This window comes from Brienomyrus brachyistius, chromosome 15 (genome assembly GCF_023856365.1).
Source record: "Brienomyrus brachyistius isolate T26 chromosome 15, BBRACH_0.4, whole genome shotgun sequence".
Taxonomy (NCBI): Eukaryota; Metazoa; Chordata; class Actinopteri; order Osteoglossiformes; family Mormyridae; genus Brienomyrus; species Brienomyrus brachyistius.
The window spans coordinates 19,203,564-19,225,319 of NC_064547.1; the positions used below are offsets into that span (position 1 = coordinate 19,203,564).

General features: G+C 46.6%; 2 protein-coding genes across 6 annotated transcripts; one reads left to right on the forward strand and one right to left on the reverse strand.

The window, feature by feature from the left end:
• Nucleotides 1–259: 259 nt before the first annotated feature.
• Nucleotides 260–14,171, reverse strand: paics (phosphoribosylaminoimidazole carboxylase, phosphoribosylaminoimidazole succinocarboxamide synthetase). 4 transcript variants are annotated; one of them, XM_048976389.1, is made up of 14 exons: nucleotides 13,577–14,171; nucleotides 12,398–12,946; nucleotides 10,341–10,937; nucleotides 9,681–9,749; nucleotides 8,783–8,952; nucleotides 7,288–7,324; nucleotides 6,469–6,666; nucleotides 6,055–6,233; nucleotides 5,228–5,407; nucleotides 2,423–2,536; nucleotides 1,914–1,997; nucleotides 1,252–1,432; nucleotides 837–995; nucleotides 260–512 (listed from the first exon to the last, which is right to left on the reverse strand). In XM_048976389.1, the coding sequence occupies exons 1-14, from the start codon at nucleotides 14,094–14,096 to the stop codon at nucleotides 346–348; spliced, it is 3,204 nt and encodes a 1,067-aa protein (XP_048832346.1). In that variant the 5' UTR covers nucleotides 14,097–14,171; the 3' UTR covers nucleotides 260–345. The 4 variants fall into 4 exon arrangements, with proteins under 4 accessions (XP_048832346.1, XP_048832347.1, XP_048832348.1 ...); XM_048976390.1 differs by lacking the exon at nucleotides 9,681–9,749; XM_048976391.1 differs by lacking the exons at nucleotides 8,783–8,952; nucleotides 9,681–9,749; nucleotides 10,341–10,937; nucleotides 12,398–12,946; nucleotides 13,577–14,171 and adding an exon at nucleotides 7,468–7,688.
• Nucleotides 7,858–21,726, forward strand: ppat (phosphoribosyl pyrophosphate amidotransferase). 2 transcript variants are annotated; one of them, XM_048976395.1, is made up of 11 exons: nucleotides 7,858–8,199; nucleotides 14,796–14,862; nucleotides 15,159–15,365; nucleotides 15,879–15,991; nucleotides 16,240–16,385; nucleotides 16,963–17,035; nucleotides 17,618–17,769; nucleotides 18,683–18,810; nucleotides 19,922–20,143; nucleotides 20,217–20,337; nucleotides 21,082–21,726. In XM_048976395.1, the coding sequence occupies exons 1-11, from the start codon at nucleotides 8,072–8,074 to the stop codon at nucleotides 21,240–21,242; spliced, it is 1,518 nt and encodes a 505-aa protein (XP_048832352.1). In that variant the 5' UTR covers nucleotides 7,858–8,071; the 3' UTR covers nucleotides 21,243–21,726. The 2 variants fall into 2 exon arrangements, with proteins under 2 accessions (XP_048832352.1, XP_048832353.1); XM_048976396.1 differs by lacking the exon at nucleotides 7,858–8,199 and having other exon boundaries at nucleotides 15,134–15,365.
• Nucleotides 21,727–21,756: the final 30 nt, after the last annotated feature.

The window sequence follows — 21,756 nt, forward strand, 5'->3', positions numbered from 1 at the left end:
CCAAGGATTCAGGAGTGAGGCCCTGCCCTCAGACAAATTACCACCCATATCAGAAGCAGGCGTTATGTGGGCATGTGCCATATCTACTCCACTGCCCATGGTGGCATCATGTGGTGCCCATGATCTCTTGATATGTGTGACAACGTGCAGGTGCCGGAAGGTGGCACAGTGTCTACCAGTGATTCCCAATCAGGACCCCATTGGACAAGTGGAAGCTGCATGAGCCGCAACTCGTTCCCTGCCCCACACAAGCACATCCTTTTCATGCGAAGCTGCTTTATTTCAGGAATGTAGTGACAGCGCTGCAGTTGATAAGCCTGCGGCGGTGCTTCACCGCGCTCGGCTTCATAGGTTGCAAGCTTGTAGCTTCTTGTCTGCCTGCTTCAGCGAGATCCAGGTGTTGAGCATCACCGCTCGCAGCTTCGCCCAGACCAGATGGTCGCTGAGGCCGAGGATTTGGGCGGCGGACTGGGCTGCGGCGTCCGGGGAGAGGACAGTGGTGCAGCCCAGGCCTGGAAATAAGTTAAACGCAGACATGTACGTGATGCGGATACTAAATGCTAAATCAGGCCGCGGAGATCTTACAATCCTGAAGCCCAAGCACTGCAAGGAGTTTGAGTAAAGAACAATAGGCCAGTTAGCTTGTGGTGCTACGGTCAGGGGTTTGATAACAATATGGGGCCACATGTCACTTTAGATCCTGTAGCTCAACAAGTAGAGCATTTCGCTAGCAATACAAAAGGTTGTGGGTTTGAATCCCAGGGAGCACAGAAATTAGATAAAAGCACCACGTAGATGAATGTGTGAATGAATGTTCTTTGGGAACGGAGTCCTACCGCTGGGCAAACGGAGAGACGACCACACATCCTGGGCACCCCAGTCGGGTGTGAGTGGGGGGCAGCTGATAACCGGGTAGGCGGTGTTTCCCGACAGCACGGGACCCAGACCGTTGCTCCTACCAGCCACGGCCACGAACACCGTGGGAACTCCGTCACCTGAGTAAGGACCCAATAAAGGGAGGGATTCCCTCATTACCAACCATGCCATGCAGTCATGTGACCACTCACTTCCAAACCTGCGCCATACAGAGGGGTCAACCTTATCATTAGCCAATAATAAGTTTTGAACTGGTGAGTGACAGGGAAGAGGGCACTCTGGAGGCCAATCAACTTTCAGCTGGGGCTAGTACCCCTGTAGCCCCGCCCCTTTATACATTAGCATCATAGCCATTAGCATTCACATTCACAGCACCTTCATACTCGGCTTTGATGCGCAGCGTCTCATCCGGCCCCTTGTGTGCCGACGTGACCCTGAGGTGACACGGCACGCCGTAAAACCCACAGGCGGAGCGGATCCGCTCACAGTGTGCCAGATCGGACGCGGAGCCCATCAGAACCACCACCCTGCCGTGAGTCTGCGATTCCAGGAGCAGCTGCGGACACACAGGCAAACATCCGACAAAACATATAAAAGGTAGCAGGGGTTTGTCATTTTTCTATGACGTAAAAAAGTTCATGGTGGGAAAAACCACCAACCAGGGACCCTCAACCGGTCCACATTTTTGCTCCCTCCCAACTCCCAGTCAAACATGAACACCTGGTACAGGTGTGTTGTGAGCTGGAAGGGAGCAAAAATGTGGACTGTCTGGGGGTCTCTGAGGACTGTTGTGAGAAACACTGCATTTTAGGATTAAAAAAAAAAGTTTTTAGATTTATTGTGACTACTAAAGGTGTTTGTGGTTGGTCTTTAATGCTGCTGTCAATTACCTGACTTTATGTATCATTTGACTGAAGAACAAACGCTCAGCTATTTTACAAAAACGCAAGTTAATCTGGCCTAGAAATCCTTAACCTAAATACAGTCATATGATGTACATTTAACATGTGATGTTTCAAACACGTAACCATGGATACCTGGACCCTGTCTGAGACCCACTCAAAGTTCCTCTTCACCATCTGCATGGCTTCAGGCGTGACCTCCTGCAGGTCCCGGTACACCTAAGAAGCAGAAGACAAATCCATTTGCCACTGAACTGATCATTTGTCATCTTTCCCCACCGACCTAAGATTCTGGACGTCAAAGTACATTTTCAATTTATACGGTTGAGATTTCCAAGTCTTTGCTCTGCAAGAATTATTTTATGGACTGCACTAAACGTGCAACACGGCAACTCCTCTGAGGCGCGTGAACCATCAGGGCCAGGCTTGCTGTTTTGGGAACCTCACTGAAAAAGTTACTTCGGAATCCCGCATCCCTCTAGTTGCAGTTACTATTTATGGCCAACAGGGGGCCGAAACCCCAGGTGTCCCGCAGTAAAGAGTGGAGAGTGGTGAAACTCCGCCTCTGTGTGCCACGATAGCCGTCCAGCCACTTGCAGCCCGAAGGCCTCCTCACAGTCCCCACCACCACGGTGAGGGCTCACCTGCTTGTCCTTCTGCTGCTTCCGGTCCCCCGCAGGCCAAAGCCTCCAGGAGTCGTTGTCGATGACATCCGCCAGGACGATCTCCTTGGTTACCACGTTAACGCCAAACTCAATCTGTGAGACAGATCAGAATCAGAAAGATCATTATTGGCCAAGATTTCTGAAAACTTCAGCCCGGAATTAAACGAAACGAAAATAACATCAAACCATCTGATGACACTCTCATCTATAAGATGATCGATGGTATTCAGTTTGGACTGGATGACTTTCTGTGCACTGTGGTCTGAGTGCAAAGAGTAAAAAGGGCAGCAGTCACACAGGGACCATGAAGTAACTGCACACACGTGACACCCGTTACGCAACCATTAATCTGTCACCGGATTTCACTCGAGATCCAGACTTTTCCGTGCTTTTTGCCACCATTTCTCCGGTACCACTTGCCAGTTTAGGAATGTTTCACTGAGAAATTAAGTTCCTCCAGACATGCAAGAACATATTCCACTATTCCGCAATAAAAGGTTTAGCTATGCCGTAAAACATACTGTGGAAGCTGCTGGCTACCAGCACGGTGAAGCGAGACGCGGTTACGGGACGAGGGGGGCATGCAGCGTCGTGCAAAACTGTCCAGCCCCGAAATACGACTATAAATATGAGCAAAATGCAGGATGCCAAACAACTGATGAGTCACAAACTATGAGAAAAGGGATGACTTACATGTTTGTTATTTCTGTTTGTGAATCTGACAAAAGGTTTAAATGCCATTTAAAAATAACACCTGCATACCAACACAAATAACCTGTAACGCCATGCACAATCACCAATCACACACACACACAACTTGACAGTGATGTTATACAAGCACCGGCAAACTTTAAGGTAAACTTCCAGAATCAAAAGTCAAGGAAAGCTTTTTCATTCTCTTAAGGCTGAAGTTACATTCTTTCCCCAAATAACTTGACAGACAAGAGGATGAAGACACCATTGACAGTGATGGACCATCTCCTCTTCATTTTCTACACTGCAAAGGATGAGGAGAGAGCGACACTCTTCTGTGCTCCGCCAATGGCTCGACTGGCCATCTTGCATACTGGCCATTTTACCGGTGAGCCAATGGCTACGGGAGCGAAATTTAAGCCACTCCCCCCTGCCTCCCAACAAAATTTACCAGTCTGGAGCCGAAACTTAATCCCAGTCCAGCCCAGCTCAATCCATTCATCTTATGCTGCTATTTGACCTGATTATTTTAAATCCTCTGGAATTTCTCAGTCTGGTTTCCAAATTCATCAGCTGACACCCCCCTCATAAAATAATCCCTACAGGCGATTTTAACATCAAAATGCAAATTACAATCTTAAATCTACTTTTACAAATCCTCTAGAATACGCTGGCTGTCCCGCACACCGCCAGTCACATGCCGCTTCCTCAGCCTCCATCCCTCCACATGACCCTGCTCCATTAGACCACGTTCACGATGTTCTTAAAGGGCTGTAGGACAGGCTGCTGTGGTTTAAGAGTCAAAAAGGCACCACGAAAGTTTAATAGTCACCAAAAATCAGGAACATCATAGATTCCTGTAGCGAGGAAAACAGTAAAGCACAAATGTCGCCCAAAAACAGCCCCTTACACAATTTATGGGAACATTTTTTAAACTTTAACCCAGTACCCCTTAATTCATCTAAAGGTCACCCATGACACCGTCAGTGATGTACTGAGAACTCGGGCCTTTCCAGACCCCAGCATTAAGTAAATTACCTTTTCAAAAGCAAGATTCACAGACAGCTACTTTAAAAGCAGCACTGACTTTCATTACAGCACAGACTGGTCTATGCGGAAAAATCTCACATCAATTAAAAATTTCCAAAAACTGACAACATTAAAGATAATTAAAGAAATGTGTAAATCATCAATAGGGTCAGTTAGCAAGCCCTTTATATAAAGCCTCGAGGGGGGTGTTTCGGTTTAATGGATAATAACGATAAGAAGTTTGGCCTGCTCTCATTCGAGGTGTGTGTGTGTGTGTGTGTAGCCTCTCGCAAGCCGTAACAAGTCACAAAGTTCCAATCTTCATCGACAGGTCTTTACCTATTGAGCAACTGTGCTGCAGCGATTTAGACATTTGGGATTCATTCTCTCACCCACCAACATTCTCACGCCTTAACCCTGCACATCAGCATATTTTTCAGTGTTGGTCCATAAAGCACTTTGATGATTTGATGACCAGACCATCATTACCTGATTTGCCCACAGAAGACTGGCTCCTAAACATTAGATTAAATTGGATAAACCTATTTACTTATTTATCGTTAGTCAGACACGACTTCCCCACCATTACGCTGGTTTACTCCTTGTTTACACACACACTGCATTATGTATATAACCCCCTGTCCTACCACCCCCAAACCCCACCCCCCCGCTGTTTCACACTGACGTGTTTAGCACTTTAAATCCAGAGAAAACCCTCCACTATCACAGCTGCTAGTTCATGTTAGCGTCACCGAACAAAACACATTTAAATTTAAGCACTTAAATATATATATGTTTATATTTACGATATTGATACATTTTTGTGTTCATCAATATATGCATGCGTAAAGAAAGTGAAAATACAGTTAATTTAAAAAGTAATCTAATCACTGTCGTTTGGGTACTCTTTGTCCCACGTTAACACTGTCTGCATTACTATGCTTCATGCTGCTTTAATGCAGTTGAGGGAAGCTTAATGCAAATCTAAGACGCATTATTAAAGACGATCAATGAACCTTCATGAGCATTTTGCAGTCAGGAGTAATTCGTTGAGTGCTGTACCTTCATGTCCACCAGGGTGCAGTTTTGAGTCGCCCAGGCCTTCTCCAGGATCTCGAAGATCGCCACCGTACTGCGATTCATGATGTCCACCTCACAGCGTCCGATATCAAGTCCACCGAAAGAGAACTTTGCCTCAATCAGCTGCTCTTCAGACCACTGGGGATCATTGTTTGCGTCGTCCTGAAACACCAGATGTTTTGTGTCCCCCCCCCAAGTAATGAGATAAAAAAAATAAATAAGAAAACTGCAGCTTGCAACCTAGAGATACTTTACATGAGTACATTATATTTAATTAGCAGACAGCTTCATCCAAAGAGACATACGACTGAGTCTGGCTCAGGAGCAACTGGGAATTAAGGGCCTTGCTCAGGGGCCCAATTGCCAAATCATTCTGCCAACTAAGGGATTTGAACCGACAACCTTCCGTTCACAGGCGCAGTACCCTAACCAGGTTTCAGAATCCACATTCAGCTGCCCACAATAATCAAATAATGATGATAATAATAATAATACTACTGCAATAATTAATATTCAAATTTCTTCAAATGATATATCTACTACATTATAAAAACAACAGCCCTTCCTGGATAAGATTATCCACCCCTGCCATCGAGGATCAAGCCCCAGGCATAAGCAAACTGAGCAGCAGCTCAGGGCCCTGTGGCCACCAGGGGGCGCCCATCTGATCATTCTGTCATGAGAAGGACAGACTGGAAGATTGAAAATGACAGCCAAGTTAATCGAATTTGATATGGCTGGCCCTGCCGGGGTGGGAGTTCACATGGCGGTCAGGTCACACGATTATGAGAAGTAGAGCAAATGTGTACCTTGAAAAACATCTCTAACTTGACCGGAGAGAACCGGTAGCCCTCCTGAACCCCTGGGTTGCGCTTCAGGAAGGAGCCGGTGGCGAGTCTCCTGCAGACCCACTCGATGGGGATCATCTCGCAGTGGAGCGCCACAAAGGCTGTGTCCGACTGCTGACCCACAAAGGCTGTCTTTATACCTGCGGGGGCAGGCCACGTGTACGCCTTTAAGGACGCTAACGGTCACAGCCAGGAGTGACGCCTGCTCGGTATGAACGTCACGCTGGCGTGTACAGGCATCTCCCACAGATCAGCTGACTTTATGAGGGACACATCGAATGCACTTAGCTGGAGAATGTCTCGGAATTCAATTACAAGGCTGGGAGCTGTGTGAACCAGTATCGCTAAAATATGGAGGGTAACGGAGAGTTTTACCAGCATCTTGGAGCAACCTGAATACAGCGCTGGTGGTCTTGTTGGATATGGCTGCCTTGCCCTCCATCTGGTCCTTGCGAGCTGCATTCCCAGCAGTGATCTGGTCCTTGGACTGCACCAGTACATGGCCTGGCTGCTCCGGCAGCTCAAAGATCTGCTTGGTCTTGCCCTCATTTAATTTCTTCCCATGCTTCAGCTCTTAAGCAGAGAACACATACATCAGCAGAGCGAAGTGCGAAGCAATGCAGGTCAAACAGCCCAAACAGACTCAAATATTCAGAAGGATAAACCCAGGTCAGTAGTATTAACATACAGAAAGACGTGAATGGATTTCACGTTTCCCAATGAAGTCAGGAGGCTTGTAAACAAACTGATGTTAAATTCATAAAGAGCCATTTGAAAAACTGAGCCTGCAGGCTGATGCAAGTTAATCGCCACTTCATTCAACATTTCATTTAAATTTAAAGAACAAATTTAATCTATCCTCACTTGTCACATTTCAACTTAAATGCGCACATTAAAATATATTGGCGGTAGATACTACCAAACCAAAGTTTCTGTTTAGAAATAAACATTTTAGGAGCATCATCTTCCGCTATCTAAACAGTCGGCTTCAAGTAAAATATTTAAACATTCAGTGACAGGTGCAGGAGGGAGAGGTTATACGTGTATTTCTGTTTACTGCTAAAAAGTAATGGACTTGATCCATCCACATTTTTAAAGTTTCTTCATTTTTTTCCATTTAAAACAATACATGTATTTCAGTTTAAACTCAATAAAACAAGCATATTCAAATGCATTGCGCGAATCAAAACTTACCTGATGCAGACGCCATTTCAGACGGAAATCTCTGCTCCTGTAAAACAACTGCGAAAGTTTAGCCAAGTGCTGCACGCGTACATGGACTTGTGATCGCGATAGAAATGAACGACAAGCGGAACATAAGGACAAAGGAGCAGAAGTAAAGTGAAGGACCAGCAGCCGAACCTCCATGCTCACCTGGCGCGATGGGCAGACCACGTGATACTGTCGCAAACACGTGGAGATCGGATTTAGGCTGACCAAGGAGCGAAAAGTTTGCGAAACGAGCAAATATTTTATCTAAGATGCAAAGTTCAAAGGTAAAATGTTTATATTTGCCGATAACGTCATTAACAGAACGCACAAGATGGCTGGTTACTTCAGGAGTTTTACAAAGTGACGTGGTCCGAACCAAATGTTTAATACGGGTTACATTTCCACTTATAGCATATAATCTTTTTGTGATTGCGTTGACGTTGTACTTTGAATTTGTTAATAAATGCGAATACAATTTTATAAATTTGGCCAACTAAGTAACTTTTTAAATAAATCAAAGTATTTTCTGTTGGTGAAACTAGGAAGACTTTAAACCCCCCGAAATTGGAGTTGGATTGGTCGGCTGGGATCGCGGCACGTGTTGGGAGTTCAGAGCATCGCTGCAACTTGCGCCTGTAACAGTAGTTTTGTGGAGCGGAGTGGGAAGCTCCTTCAGCCCGAGTGCGAGAAGATTGAGCTTTGAAGCCGGATAGGGCAAAGCCAGTTTGAGAAGGTGTGCTTTGACGCCGGACGAGAGAAACTTGTTATGGAGTTTGAGGAGTCTGGCATTGGAGAGGAGTGCGGGGTATTCGGCTGCGTGGCTTCCGGAGAATGGCCAACGCAGCTGGAGGTGGCCCAGGTATTAACACTGGGACTAGTCGCCCTGCAGCACAGGTGAGATGTGCAGTTTTCCATTTACAAGGAGTCGACTAGGCATTAAGCTAAGCTGAGCTTGCGGCAGTATTGGAACAAGATCTACACAGCATCTTCCAAACAAAGCAAGAACCTAATAAGATAACCATTCAATGGCCGGAACATACGCTAGGAAATGATCTCATAGCCCACAGTGCATGGAGTACTTTTACTTTTATCTCGATTCTAGCTCTGCTCGAATCTCTAATATCTTTCACTGTCGTTAATTAACCAGGACACTAACACAAGGGCATGACTTTTGGTTGAGCATTGGGGGAGTTTGTGTCTCCACCCATTTAAGGGGGTCCTGGGGGTTGTATTGTATTGTATTTTTTTGGGGGGGGTTACAACCCCGCATAATTTACGCGCACGCTGCACGGATCCTATTGCCAAGTTTTATACTTAACTATCTGTCTGTGAAGTGTCCGTACCTAGAGGGTTTGTATTTGAAACTTAATATGTTGATCAGGAACTGATTTTCAGGTGAAATTTTTCAAATAAAACTCGATGCATAATAATTTATTGGATCAATACTATTTTTTAGTTAAAACAGAAATGTGCCCACCTGTCTTTGCGCAGCGGTCATGGGAGTCGTCATGGAGTATACAGAATTGATCTGAATTATTGGGATATATTCATCCTGTTCCTCTTTACACTGGAAGTCAGTAATTGGAGAGGTACAACTGTCTTCATTGGAATCTCCGTATGGAATGAGCTTAGAAGACACCCAAATCTCTAAAAACAAAGCAAAGAAGAAGAATTTTACTCTGCTGTCAAACTCGTCTGCCAATAAAGCATTTTTATCGATTAGAGAGATTTCAAAGGCCGGAGAAATCTGCCTGCTGCTGCTTTTATTAATCTCAATGTGAAGTTCACATATATTCTTCTAGCGCCTGAACTGAACAGAACTTGCATGATGACCTGAATCAACTGAATAGATATTTTAGGCAGAAATGCGTCCGGTAACTGTTGTAATTTTGTTGCAGATAAATTCTCTGTCTTGCCCAATATAATCAGATGTACAGACTGGTTCTGCATGGATTCCTCCTTGTCATGTGATCTTTACTAGTGAGTTAATCCTTATTACGATTCCAGTACTCTCTGAATCTCTTCCTCTTTGGGCAGATGCGTGTGGCTGATCAGGAGTAATACTTTTATATTAGGTCTTTCTCTTCTTTCTCCTGGCAGATGTATTTCTTGTGCTTTTGCCGTACGTTTTTTTTTCCACTGCGGGAAGTAACTATGGGCCGGTGTAATTTATGAAATGACTTGCCAGCGAATGGTAAGCATTTCATTAGCAGCAGTAAAGGTGTTATTTGACTCTCTGCTTGTACACCTAGCGCCCTGCGACATGCTCAGCCCTCACGTGAGGACACAATGCAGCCCTGTGTCTGCAGAGGAGGCCTTTCTGTTCCTCATGCACTCGATAAGGGTTTATATGTAAGTGCAGAGAAGGCGAATACCTTCACCCACAGCCTTCCTCTTCACTCCTCTGTTTGATGGGATTTCGTCTGTCTCGATCGACATGATGTCTAGTTAAGTACAAATAAGTCATTAATATCTGCCGCTCGAGCTTTCATGTAGAACGTATAACCTCTTGGTGTTGGTCTTCCGTGCAGAAAGATCTTTGAAGTACACTCTCAGAAAAAGGGTACAAATGTGTACCTTTGCTTGTTACTCCGGCTGTACCCTCAAGGGTCGGCCAATTGCACCCTTAGCTGTAGGTAATTGTACCTCTTAAGGTACAGAAATGGACTCTAAGGATTATATCTGTACCATTGATGGTACATTAATGCTGTTTGTACCTTGGCGATGTTCCCCAGAGTCCATTTCTGTACCTTAATAGGTACAATTACAGGGGTACAGCCCCAGTGACAAGCAAAGGTACACATTTTTACCCTTTATTCTGAGAGTGTTTTAGCAAATGTAGAAAAATGCATCCTTAAGAGGTTAAAGTGATTTAGTATATGACAGTGTTTCTCAACCGAATCTTCGGGGACCCCTACACAGTCCACATTTTTGCTCTTCCAAGCTCCAAGTTCGAATAGCTGAAGGAACAAAAATGTGGACTGTCTGGGGGTTGAGACACACTGGCATATAAGGTCGGCAGTGGTGCTCCTTACCTGTGCTGGTGTTTGTACTGGAAGTCGGGCCTTCTTGGCTGTCGGTCCTGTACAGCACGGTGGCAGGAGACAGGTTCACAGGTGCCGCCTGCACCTCCTGCTCCCTTCCGCCCGCATCCCTTGAGTTTTTGAGGATGGCATCTACCTCGTGGTACAACCTCATCACCCGGCGGGGATGCCCCTGTACGCCCTGGCCTTTCTGCAGGGCGCTGTACAGGTACTTCAGGTTCTTATATTTGGTGCGGCACTGCTTCCAGTCACGGTCGACTCCCAGCTGCAGGAGCCGGCCCGAGATCTGCATGAAGATATCCTTGTTGCGTGTGGATCTCTCCAGACGTTGGAGCACCTCCGTGTCGGAGCACACCAGGATGAGTGCTCGCACCTCCTCGTCACTCCAGTTCCGCCCTACTGTCACCTGGAACTGGTCCAGGTTTCCCTCCGGCGTTCCCCGGTTACCGGCTGGCGGGCAGAAGGGCCAGACCCTCAAGGGCCCCAAGTCGTTCTGACCTGATATAGCTCTGGCCTCTGGGGGCATGCAGGGCTGTGGGGAATGCTCCACAGATGCCGTCGGTGACTTCAGGTGCCGTCGAATATCTGCTGCTTAGAGATGCACAATATATTGGTTAACGGTACGGGCCGATGGCCATCACAAATCAAGATATCAGTATTGACCCGATGTGTCAGTCTTGGTGAGTATTGAGGGCAATATTCAGACTTTAGACGATATTCAAAGTTAGCAGCATCAGCGCTATAGACACAATGACCGAAATAATGGAGATTATACATTGGGCAATCAGCCATTTTACGTAGAGAAGGATAAGCTTAGGTGGAGTCTATTTTTTCATCCTGTCATACCGTCTAGACATTGCCGATATACGGTTTTGATTTATTTTATCATTTTCTTTTAAAGTTAAGCTCTAGGGGAATGGCTCTTTGTTGAAGAGTTAAAAAGATCACCCCTCATTTTTTGACCCCACTCTCACTGCCCGACCTGCGCCCGCATGCACACTCCGCTTGACAATTTACAGTGCATTCACAGCGCATTTTATTTTTGTGCAGTACATGCAATTCTTTATTTTTTTAACTTAAGTGAGGCTCCAATTATCGCTAACGCTGTGCGCCACAATACATCGCCACAATACATCGCCACAATACATCGCCTCAGTACATGTCGACACTCCATGTCAGTTTAGTAGAAGGAGGAGCGTCTATTTTTTAACTGTGTTAAATATAATACCTTTGGCATTTCCAGCTACCGGCGTATACCGTAATACTGTCATACTGTCCAAGCCAATTGAGGGATGAAGGAATTTGTCGGCTCATTCAGCACTTAGAACCTGGCTACAGTCTCCCAGGTCTGCGCTACTTCACTGTTGTCTTGCTCCTTGCATTATATGATGTGGTTGCTTCATACATTCATTGGATATTAAGAAGTAACATCACCGACATTAGTTTCACTATAGGTTTGTGGAGCTCGGGTGAGTCTGTTATCAGTATCGGATAAACTTTTGCCTCATATTCCCATTATTCATATCTGCTAAAAATGTATTTGTGGAAGGAGCTCGGCTATGTTAATACAAGCCTCTCCTCCTTCATCAAGGAATTAAGAATTCTGTAAGGTTTTACTTTAAATGTGAAAACTAACATTGCAGCTGTTGAAGATGCATTAGTAACTTTCTCTTTTTGTTGCATAGTCATACTTGTTGGCTATTTTTTGGATCCAAGGCTACGCATAGAGGAATTGATTTTGAGTCATTTGAAAGTGACTCGTTACTTTACAGAGCAACTTCGAGCCCTTCGTTTGAGCTGCTCTTAAAGGTCAGATAGGAAGTTTTGTGTTTTATTTATGTTATTTATGGGTTCTGGGCACCAGTTTGCAAAAAACCTCATTAGAAGCTGACCATTCATTCTGAGTATCTACTCTCATTCTCCTGTCTCCCAATGCTAAGTTGGTTCCCGGATCGTATGGGAGGTTGAGGACACCAATAGGATGTTACTTTTGGCTTGTTGGTCCCCCACTATCAGGTGCTTTGCTGTAATTGTGACCCAACCCTCACCTTCATCAACGTCATTGCTGTGCTCAGGTCGTCTTCGCAGGCTTCCTAGCGAGGCCTGCTCACTTTCCTGTGTTCTCCTCACCGTTGCCCGGTCTGCTTCCTGAGCCTTCCACAACACAGCACGTTCTCCTTCAGGTCCTTTCCAGAGCACGCCCCGGTCTCCTTCAGGTCCTCTCCTGAAGGACAGTTCTCCGGCTCTGCTGGTCCTCATGGCTCTCCCCTCCAGTATGGCTTCTACTTCTCTGAAGAACTTCATCGTTTTCCCTAAGTAGCCCACCCCAGAGGTCTTGGCGTTCTTGTAGTCATACTTCAGGTTTTTGTACTTGGAGCGACACTGCTTCCAGTCCCGGTGGACACCAAAGCTCTGTAGTTTTTGCGCCACCTCTTGGAAGATACTCTTATTTCTTACGGTGCCCTGAAGCCTGCGTTGGACTATCGGGTCGGCCCAGATGTAGAGCAGCGCCTGGACCTCCTCGTCTGTCCAGTGCTTGCCTCCTTCTGATGCCACGGATGGGATGAAGCGTGGCTCTCTGATTAGGCACTGTCCTCCTGGAAGGTAAAAGAGGGTGTTAGCACACATGCTGTTTTGACCGATTTAATCCAGCCTTTATCCTAGTGAAGCATAAGCTGGGACGACGGTACACTTGGTTCCCATCATGCATGACATGGGGAGATTCCAATCAAAATATAGTGGATTAACAAGAGGTATTCTTGGTATTGATTAACATAATTTAAAAACAGAATGTGAATATTTGTATATGAATCAGCCTGATTATCTGTTTAGTAGGTAAAGCATTTAAAAAAAAACAAAAAAAACATATTTAGTAGTTGCTTTTATCCAAAGCGATGTACGGTTGAGAAAGTGGGGTCAGCCAGTCTCTGCAGCTACTGGGGGTTAAGAGCCTCACTCAGGGGCCTAATGGTGACATCACTGCCCACCCTGGGATTTGAACCTGCGACCTGCCGGTCACAGATCAGGCTCCCTATTCAGCTGAGCCACCCTGATGTAGCTTTGCCTGTATTGAAGTTGCAGGTCAGCTGATAGCAGTCGGTCATTGTTGTAGGTGCTAATGGGGGTGGGGGCGGAGGTCAGAGTGGAATCTGGATTCTTCTCCATCTGGCTCCTCACAGCCACTGGGTTCTTTGCTTAGCCAGATGTGGCGGAGAGGGGCGGTTTACCTTCCCTGAGCACATCCGTGGCTGAAGGGCTCACCCCTGATCTCTCCTCAGGCCTGTTTGGGGCCCAGCGGGGGAAGGCCTGCTCGTCTCCCTGTTCGTCCTCTTCCTCCTCCTCCTCCTCCTCCTCTTCCCCCTCTTCCTTTGCTAGGTATTCGGGGGTGATGACGGCGTCCATGTCCCCGAGGAGCCCGGCGCCGCCTCTCGGCTGGCTGCTGTGGTACTCCCTCTGTAGGCAGGAGCACTTGGCCAAACACTGCCTCCAGTCTCTGAAGACTCCCAGCTGGTGCAGGCGACTGGACATGTGCATAAAAATGGCTTTGTCCCTGCTGGCCCCCCGCAGGCCGCGCTGAATGTCCTCCTCAGCCCAGACAGCCAGCAGGGCCCTGACCTCCTCTTCCGCCCATTCGCCCTCCTCCCCTACGCTCTCCTGCTCTCTCTCACACTCCTCCTCCCGCTTCCTAACCCACTCCCTTGTTTGCGTCTCGCTCTGCTCCTCCTCTCTCCACTGTTCTCCCTCCATGTTCGGGATGACCTGGAAACACTTTGCTCCCTCCTTTTCTGCCTAGTTCCCTAGGCAACCAGACGGTTTGGCCACGGGGGAACACCCACGCAGGCAAATCCAGCCGCGCTACTGGCTTAGGCTGAGCCGGGGGGGAGGGGCTAGTGGCCGTAATCCGAGAGGCGGTTCGCTAAGCGCGCTGTGGCTGCCGCTGCAGGATTTCCAAATAAGGCAACTCAGAAGCGAATGAATCTCGAGCGATGGGGGGGGGGGGGGGGAGAGCTGGGTCTGAGTAGCTTCCAGAAGTTTCCCCTACAGTTTCGTCTCTGGCTGCCCATGAAAGCTGTCCGACCAAACTTGTGCAGGAGAGAAAGGCAGAGAAGATTATGCCATATAAGCTCCCTCATTTTGCAGCTAAATTGTTAGCCTTGCTGATGCCCCCACCCCCCCCCAAGCTGTGTCTATAACTGTGACTTCCTTGCTCCCAATTCCTTTTGCTCCCCCTCCTCGTCTGGGCACAGCGGGTGTTCATTGTTCCTCTCGTGACGCCTTTCTTTGCTTCCCCCCCTGCTGAATCGTAATTCATTGTAATTGTAAAGGTCATTGTAATTCACTGCTGCCGGCGTACAGATCGTGTGGCAGCCGTGGATGGACATGCGGGGCTGGCTGCTGTGGTGATGCACAGCGCCCTCCTCTGATGCTAATGTGTGTGCGTTTCAGAGGACAGGAGAGTGCTGGGATTGTCACGAGTAATGGAGCGTCACCTCCTACTTACGTCACCCTAAAGGTAGCGTGCACACACACACACACACACACACACACACACACACACACACACACACACACACACCTATTTGCCCTGTTCCAGAGGCATGTGCCCGTGTGTTTGTGTGGGTTTGACTATGACTGTGCTGACTAGGCATGGATGTTACGACAGTAATGATGATAGTTGATGATGATTATGGTCTTTTCTGCAAAGATGGTGATGATGCTATGTGTGTGAGAGAGAGAGAGTGATGGTGGTGGTGGTGGTGATGATGGTATTGTGTGTGTGACAGTGTTGCTGATGCTGATGGCTTCCAGGGCATGGGTCTGGTGAGCAATGCCTTCCCTGCAGAGGAGCTGCTGAAGCTGCGCTCCGGTAACCTGGGCATTGGGCACACGCGCTACTCCACCACGGGCATCTCGGAACTGCAGAACTGCCAGCCGTTCGTGGTGGACACTCTGCACGGCAAGATCGCCGTAGCTCACAATGGGGAGCTGGTCAATGCCGCAGCGCTGCGCAAGAAGGTCGGCCTCACACATCACACACACTCACACTCACACACACACACACACACACACACACACACACACACACACAAACACACAAACAAATGAACATGCAGGCAGTTTCACGGATGCACATGGGGATGCATGGCAGTCATGCATTCACACAGTTACACAAAGTCATACAGTACTACCTTGTTTTGTCTTAAGGTCTGTAGACATTGAGATACTTTTTCTTTTTGTAATTTTTATTCATTGGTGCAAAAAAAAGAGAAATGTGCAGGTTTTACATAATCTTCATTTATGTTTCTGCTAATCCTCCTGACTAGCCTCTGATCATATTTCTGATTGGCTGATGCATCGCACTCCCAAGACCGTAATTTGTGCATGGTAATATTTACATTTAGGGAGAATGTAAGACCTTCATCCGCACTAATTGAAAGGACCGTTCATGCAGTCGATCGTCCTGTGAAATACGGCCCTGCGCATTTTCAGTTCCCCTGTGACCTGCATGCGTGTCTGCGCCCCCTGCAGGTGATGAGGCATGGTGTCGGCCTATCCACCAGCTCCGATAGCGAGCTCATCACACAGCTACTGGCTCTGACTCCGCCCATGGAGGAGTTGGACGCCCCTGATTGGGTGGCTCGGTCAGTGGTCGATTTTCAGTCCTGCTATACTGTATTTAGCAATCAGAGACATAGAAAGTCAATCATACTGGCAGCTCTCGAGTTACATAAATCTGACCTAAGTAAACCTTGTATGGCAGGTGGTTGGGGGGAAGGGGGAGTAAATCTGATTTGCATAAAATATTTGACTCATAACAGTTTGCAGAAAGGACCCCCCCCCTGCCATTCGGACCCTCCGTGTAATGCCGTTCTCTCGATTTGTGTTGCAGGATAAAGAACTTGATGATGGAGACCCCTACTTCATACTCGTTACTGGTGATGCACACGGATGTTATTTATGCCGTGAGGGACCCCTATGGGAATCGCCCCCTCTGCATCGGCCGCTTGGTGCCCATCTCTAAACTGCACAGTTCAGGTATGGGCTCGCTGTGTGGCTCAGTGGGTAAGGACACTATGCCTGTGATTGGAAGGTTGCTGATTCAGATCCCAGAGTGACGTCGCCGTTCATCACCTGAGCATGTCCCAGAAATTCCAATTGTTCCAAAAGTGTGTGGCGTACGGGATAAAATGCAGAACTATGATAGTATGTGTGCTTCTGCCCCCTGATCTCCACTTCTTTGAGTATGTAAGGGATCTGGACTACAATACTACATTGTGTTACACTCTTGTGGGGTAATAGAGGCAGTAATCCAAACCATAAGTCAAGATGTATGTAAAGGGGATGTAGCCGCACTCACCTTATAGCAAAAAACACACAAGTCAAAAATATGCTAGTATTGCGTACTAAAGAACAAATGTAAAATTTAGGTGAAGATAAGGTGTAAATTTACTTACAGGTGTATGTTGCATTTGCGTCGGTGCTTCTGTAAACTCGATGTATCTCGGATATCTTTCGGTTAGTTTTGACCTCAAGAGCTGCCTGAAGTCGACCGTCGCTCCTCAGGAAGGTCGTGTTCTGGCCTGTGGGATGTTTAGAGCTCTGATGTTTTTAGGAGCTGCAGATGGAGACACGGAGGGGTGGGTGGTGTCGTCGGAGTCCTGCAGCTTCCAGTCCATCGGAGCGAGGTGAGATTAACTTTTACCGGCCTGTTGGACATGTACAAGGTACAGTGTTTCCCAGTCTGTGTCAATGTTTACGTCAGCACAGACCCCTGGCAATCTGCACGCTGCATGTGATGTGTGATCTGTACTCTCGTGCAGATCTATGTCGTTTGTATTGCGCCTGTGTGGATGCCAAGCAGTGCATGACTTGAATTTGCACAAACTGTTGTATTTATTGCACCCCCTGCGTTTACTTTTCTCTGCTGTGTTTCTTGTGTCTTGTCTTTTAAACTCTGCTTATTTATGCCCTAATTGTTCGTTGTCTGCAAAGGGGTGGTAATTTTCTGGTAACTTTCCATGGGAAGTTAAGCTGGGGAATTTTGGAAATACCCCAAATTGGACACTTTCCATGGGAATTACCGGGAATATATGGGCATTAACGAGAAATTCCCAGAATTTTGCAACCCTGCTTGTCTGTCATGGCGGCTCCAGCAGTAGCAATCTGTGCCAAGAAACTTCCACCTGCCTGTGGTGGTTCCGGAACGTGCTTTATATCCCCAGCTGCGCCTTTTTCATGTGATGATGATGTTTTTTGTGCTTTTTCAGGTATTACCGTGAAGTCCAGCCAGGAGAAATAGTGCAGATCTCAAAACATGGAATCAAGACATTGAGTATTGTTCCGAGACCAGAGGGAGACCGGCCCGCATTCTGCATATTTGAATATGTTTATTTTGCACGTCCAGACTCGATATTTGAAGGCAGGTTGGACACGTTATCGCATCATACAGAATGTCGCATTTTGTGGCTGCCAGCATATTACGACATTGGCTTGTTACATTATACCATTCATTTCCATGAATTCCGGAACACTAAGCTTCAAGCCTATTCTCACGCAACTTGCTTTGAAAAATCCTCTTAACACGGTTTAGATCTGATAACATACAGTATGTATTCTTTTCTTCTCTTCGCTTATGTACCTAATGGGCAGCATGGTGGTGCAGTGGTTAGTACTGTTGCCTCACATCCCTGGGTTCCACGTGTGTGGAGTTTGCATGTTCTCCCCATGCTGTCGTGGGGTTTCCTCTGGGCACTGCAATTTCCCCCCCACAGTCCAAAAACATGCTGAGGCTAATTGGAGTTGCCAAATTGCCCGTAGGTGTGAGTGTGAGTGACTGATGTTTGCGTGACTGGTGTGTGAGTGATTGGTGTGTGTGTGTATGCCCTGTGATGGGTCGGTGCCCCATCCTGGGTTATTACCTGTCTTGCGCCTATGGGCTCCAAACCTCCCCTTGAACCTGAACATGATAAACGGTTTCAGGAAATGGATGCTTATGTGCTTAATAGATTTTTTGCACCAACTACCAGTTGTATGATATTTTTTTTTATAAAATGGTCATTCCTGTTTTTAATCTTAAACTACTCTGTACCACTCATTCCTGTTTCAGCATTGGAAGTGAGACCCAAAATTGTTGGACAGTATTATGTTAATCACAATAGTCTTAGCATAAGTTTAATAAAACAATTAGAAATGTTATGATAATCATGTACATTCTACACAAAACTGAAATGTTGCTTTTAGCATTTAATAATATAATGATACATCTGGTGATTTCATTTTATTGTTGCTCCAACTGTGCCCCCCCCCCCCCCCCCCCCCCCCCCCGGTTGCAGGCCAAATGGTGTATTCCGTCAGGCAGCGGTGTGGACAGCAGCTAGCCATAGAGGCCCCGGCGGATGCAGATGTGGTCAGCACTGTGCCGGAGTCTGCCACTCCCGCAGCACTGGGGTATGCCCAGGAGGTAGGTTACAGTACGAATTCCCAGTAGTGTACTGGTCCACTCTGTGAAAACCTATACTGGTTGTCTCTGAAGGCCAATTTATACAGATTTATGCAGAACTTTCGCAAGTGACCTAGCCAGCATTTCCATTTGTGCGGCGCCTGCATCACCGTCATGTGTAGTTACATTTCTGGGATGGTGCACGTCGGGCTGCGACATTAGGAAGGTGGACACGCTGCATCTGTGCAGAAGTTTAAGGGCACTTCTCCAGCGCAGCAGGTACCATACTTCTCATACTTCAGAAAAAGAACCAAAAGTACGGCACTTCAAATTGTTGGTTATCCACGTCACCCAATGACATCAACGGGAGGCGGGTTTCACCCAGTGACATCAATGATAGGCGGGTTTCACCCAGTGACATCAATGATAGGCGGGATTCACCGAATGACATCAACGGGAGGCGGGTTTCGCCCAGTGACATCAATGGTAGGCGGGATTCGCCCAATGACATCAATGGTAGGCGGGATTCGCCCAATGACATCAACGGGAGGCGGGTTTCCTCCCTTTTCATCCTTGCAGTTTAAATCACTCCTAGATGGGTTTGTTAGAAATTCATTGATTCCTATTTCCCTTTCTGTTTTATAAATAACCCAGGATTTATTACAATAAAATCACATCATGATATTTTTTTCCCCAATACCGTGCTGCCCTAGTATATTATACAAAACACTTTTCTTGTCATGCCATCCAGATCATCTTCCGTTTCTTTCGACCAGATTGCAATTATAGTTTGGTTTTCCTCATTTGTCCACACATATATCCATTGTTTCTACTTTTATTATTATTTTCTGAGATTGAGTTAACTTTTTTTCAAGACAGCAGTTATATCAGAGACAGGCTATTTGCATGACAGGTCAACAAAGAAAGCGTTTGGAACTTTCACCCCAAAGCATCAAAAAATACCCCAGCTGTTTTGGTACTTTGGGCCCTGGAACTTCTGGTACTGGTTCTCGGGTCAAGTCTGACTGACCATTGACTGGTTCAAGTCAATGGTAAAGTACCAAAAGTACTGTACCTGGAGTGTCCTATATCAGCCCTTAGTGTACTGAGGCTGTTTCTACACTTCTTCTAGGCGGGGCTACCATATGTGGAGGTTCTGTGTAAGAACCGGTATGTGGGGAGAACCTTTATCCAGCCCAACACACGATTACGGCAGCTCGGCGTAGCCAAAAAGTTTGGAGCACTAACTGACAACTTTGCTGGGAAGAGAGTGGTACTTGTTGACGATTCCATCGTCAGAGGAAACACAATTTCGCCGATCATCAAATTGCTGAGAGAGGCTGGAGCGACTGAGGTGAGTTTGTGCTCGGTTGAGCTTCAACTGGAAATCATGGAGGGTTTGGGTTTGAAGGCTCTGTTATCAACAGGTGCACATTCGAGTGGCGTCTCCACCAATCAGGCATCCCTGCTACATGGGTATCAACATTCCTACCAAAGAGGAACTCATTGCCAACAAGCCTGAATTTGCAAACATTGCTGGTTACATTGGTAAGTCAACTAGTGTGGACCAATGTGGAAATTCTGGCCAGGACAATAACTGGTCTATTTTTGCCTAATATTACCGATACTAAAACCCTGCTAACCTCTTGACATGCATGAATCTGTAGTGATGTTACTTCTTAAGATCCTGTGAATGTGTGTAGCAGCCACATCATATAATGCGGGCAGTGAGACGGGAGAGAAGTAGGGCAGACTTGGGAGACTGTAACCAGGGTCTAAAAGAGAAATAGGCCAAAAATTCCCTTGTCTTCAACTATGGAAAATGGCTGATCGTCCAGTGCCATCATCTCCATTATTTTAGTAGTTGTGTCTTTAGCTCTGGTGCTGCTAACTTTTAATATTGACTAAAGTCTAAATATCAGCCTGCAATATCGGCCAAGATTGACACATAGGAGCTATCGCAATTTTTAACGAACATTGACCAGTATTAATTTATTTAATATATAGTGCATCTCTAAAGTGAACAGGCTCTGTGTTGTGCCAGAAATGCCAGTGGCAGAAGGTGCTGCTCATATTATGTTATATATCCGTATATATCCATATATGTTATATATGCATCCGGTGTTGCTTATTAGCACAATTTGACCAGAGGTTAAAAAAAAGGAGCATTGCAGTAACACACAGCGGCACACATATAGAGAGCTTTACACCTTCATAGCGCTTTCTGTGTGTATAACATGCAGTTAATGTGCTGGGTGTGACCTGTGCAGTAAAGTAGTTGTTACCATTCAGGGGCCACCAGCGTGCGCTATCTCTCCGTGGAAGGGCTTGTGTCGGCTGTTCAGGGGGGCATCCTGCACCAGGAGAAGGACCAAAGGACGGAGGCCAATAAGAAACTGGGCCACTGTACAGCCTGCCTTACTGGGAAGTACCCGGTCGAGCTGGCGTGGTGAGCTCAGCTGCGCCCCCTATCTGCATATTCTGGTAATATCAGGAAGTGACTGCATATTGCTTGTGTTGGAATGTGGACCGTACCTCAAGTGGGACCTGCTGGATGCTAATGTTGGAACTAGCAACAGACACCACCTTGCTTTATATCTGTTGTTTTCTTAACGCAAAATTATTTTTGCAGCCATTCCAAACCCCAGGAATTAACGTGGCACTAAAAACAAGATTGTCATTGTTGAATTAAAGGGTGTGGTTGCTGTAACGTTTATTCGGATGAGCAGTGACACTGAAACCGCTATGAGTACAAGCTGCTTAGTTACGTGAATCTTTGGTTTGTTGTTTTAGTGGAGTTGGGGGGGGGGGGGTGTGTATCGCACGGAACACCCCGGCAAGCCTGCTGTGCAGCAGGTGAATTTGAGTGCTAAAGTGTTAATCCCATAGAAGTGTTTTTACGAAAGATTTCTGTTCAAAAATAAAAGTGAAAATCTGCTTACTGTCTGTTCGTGGTGTATAACTGGC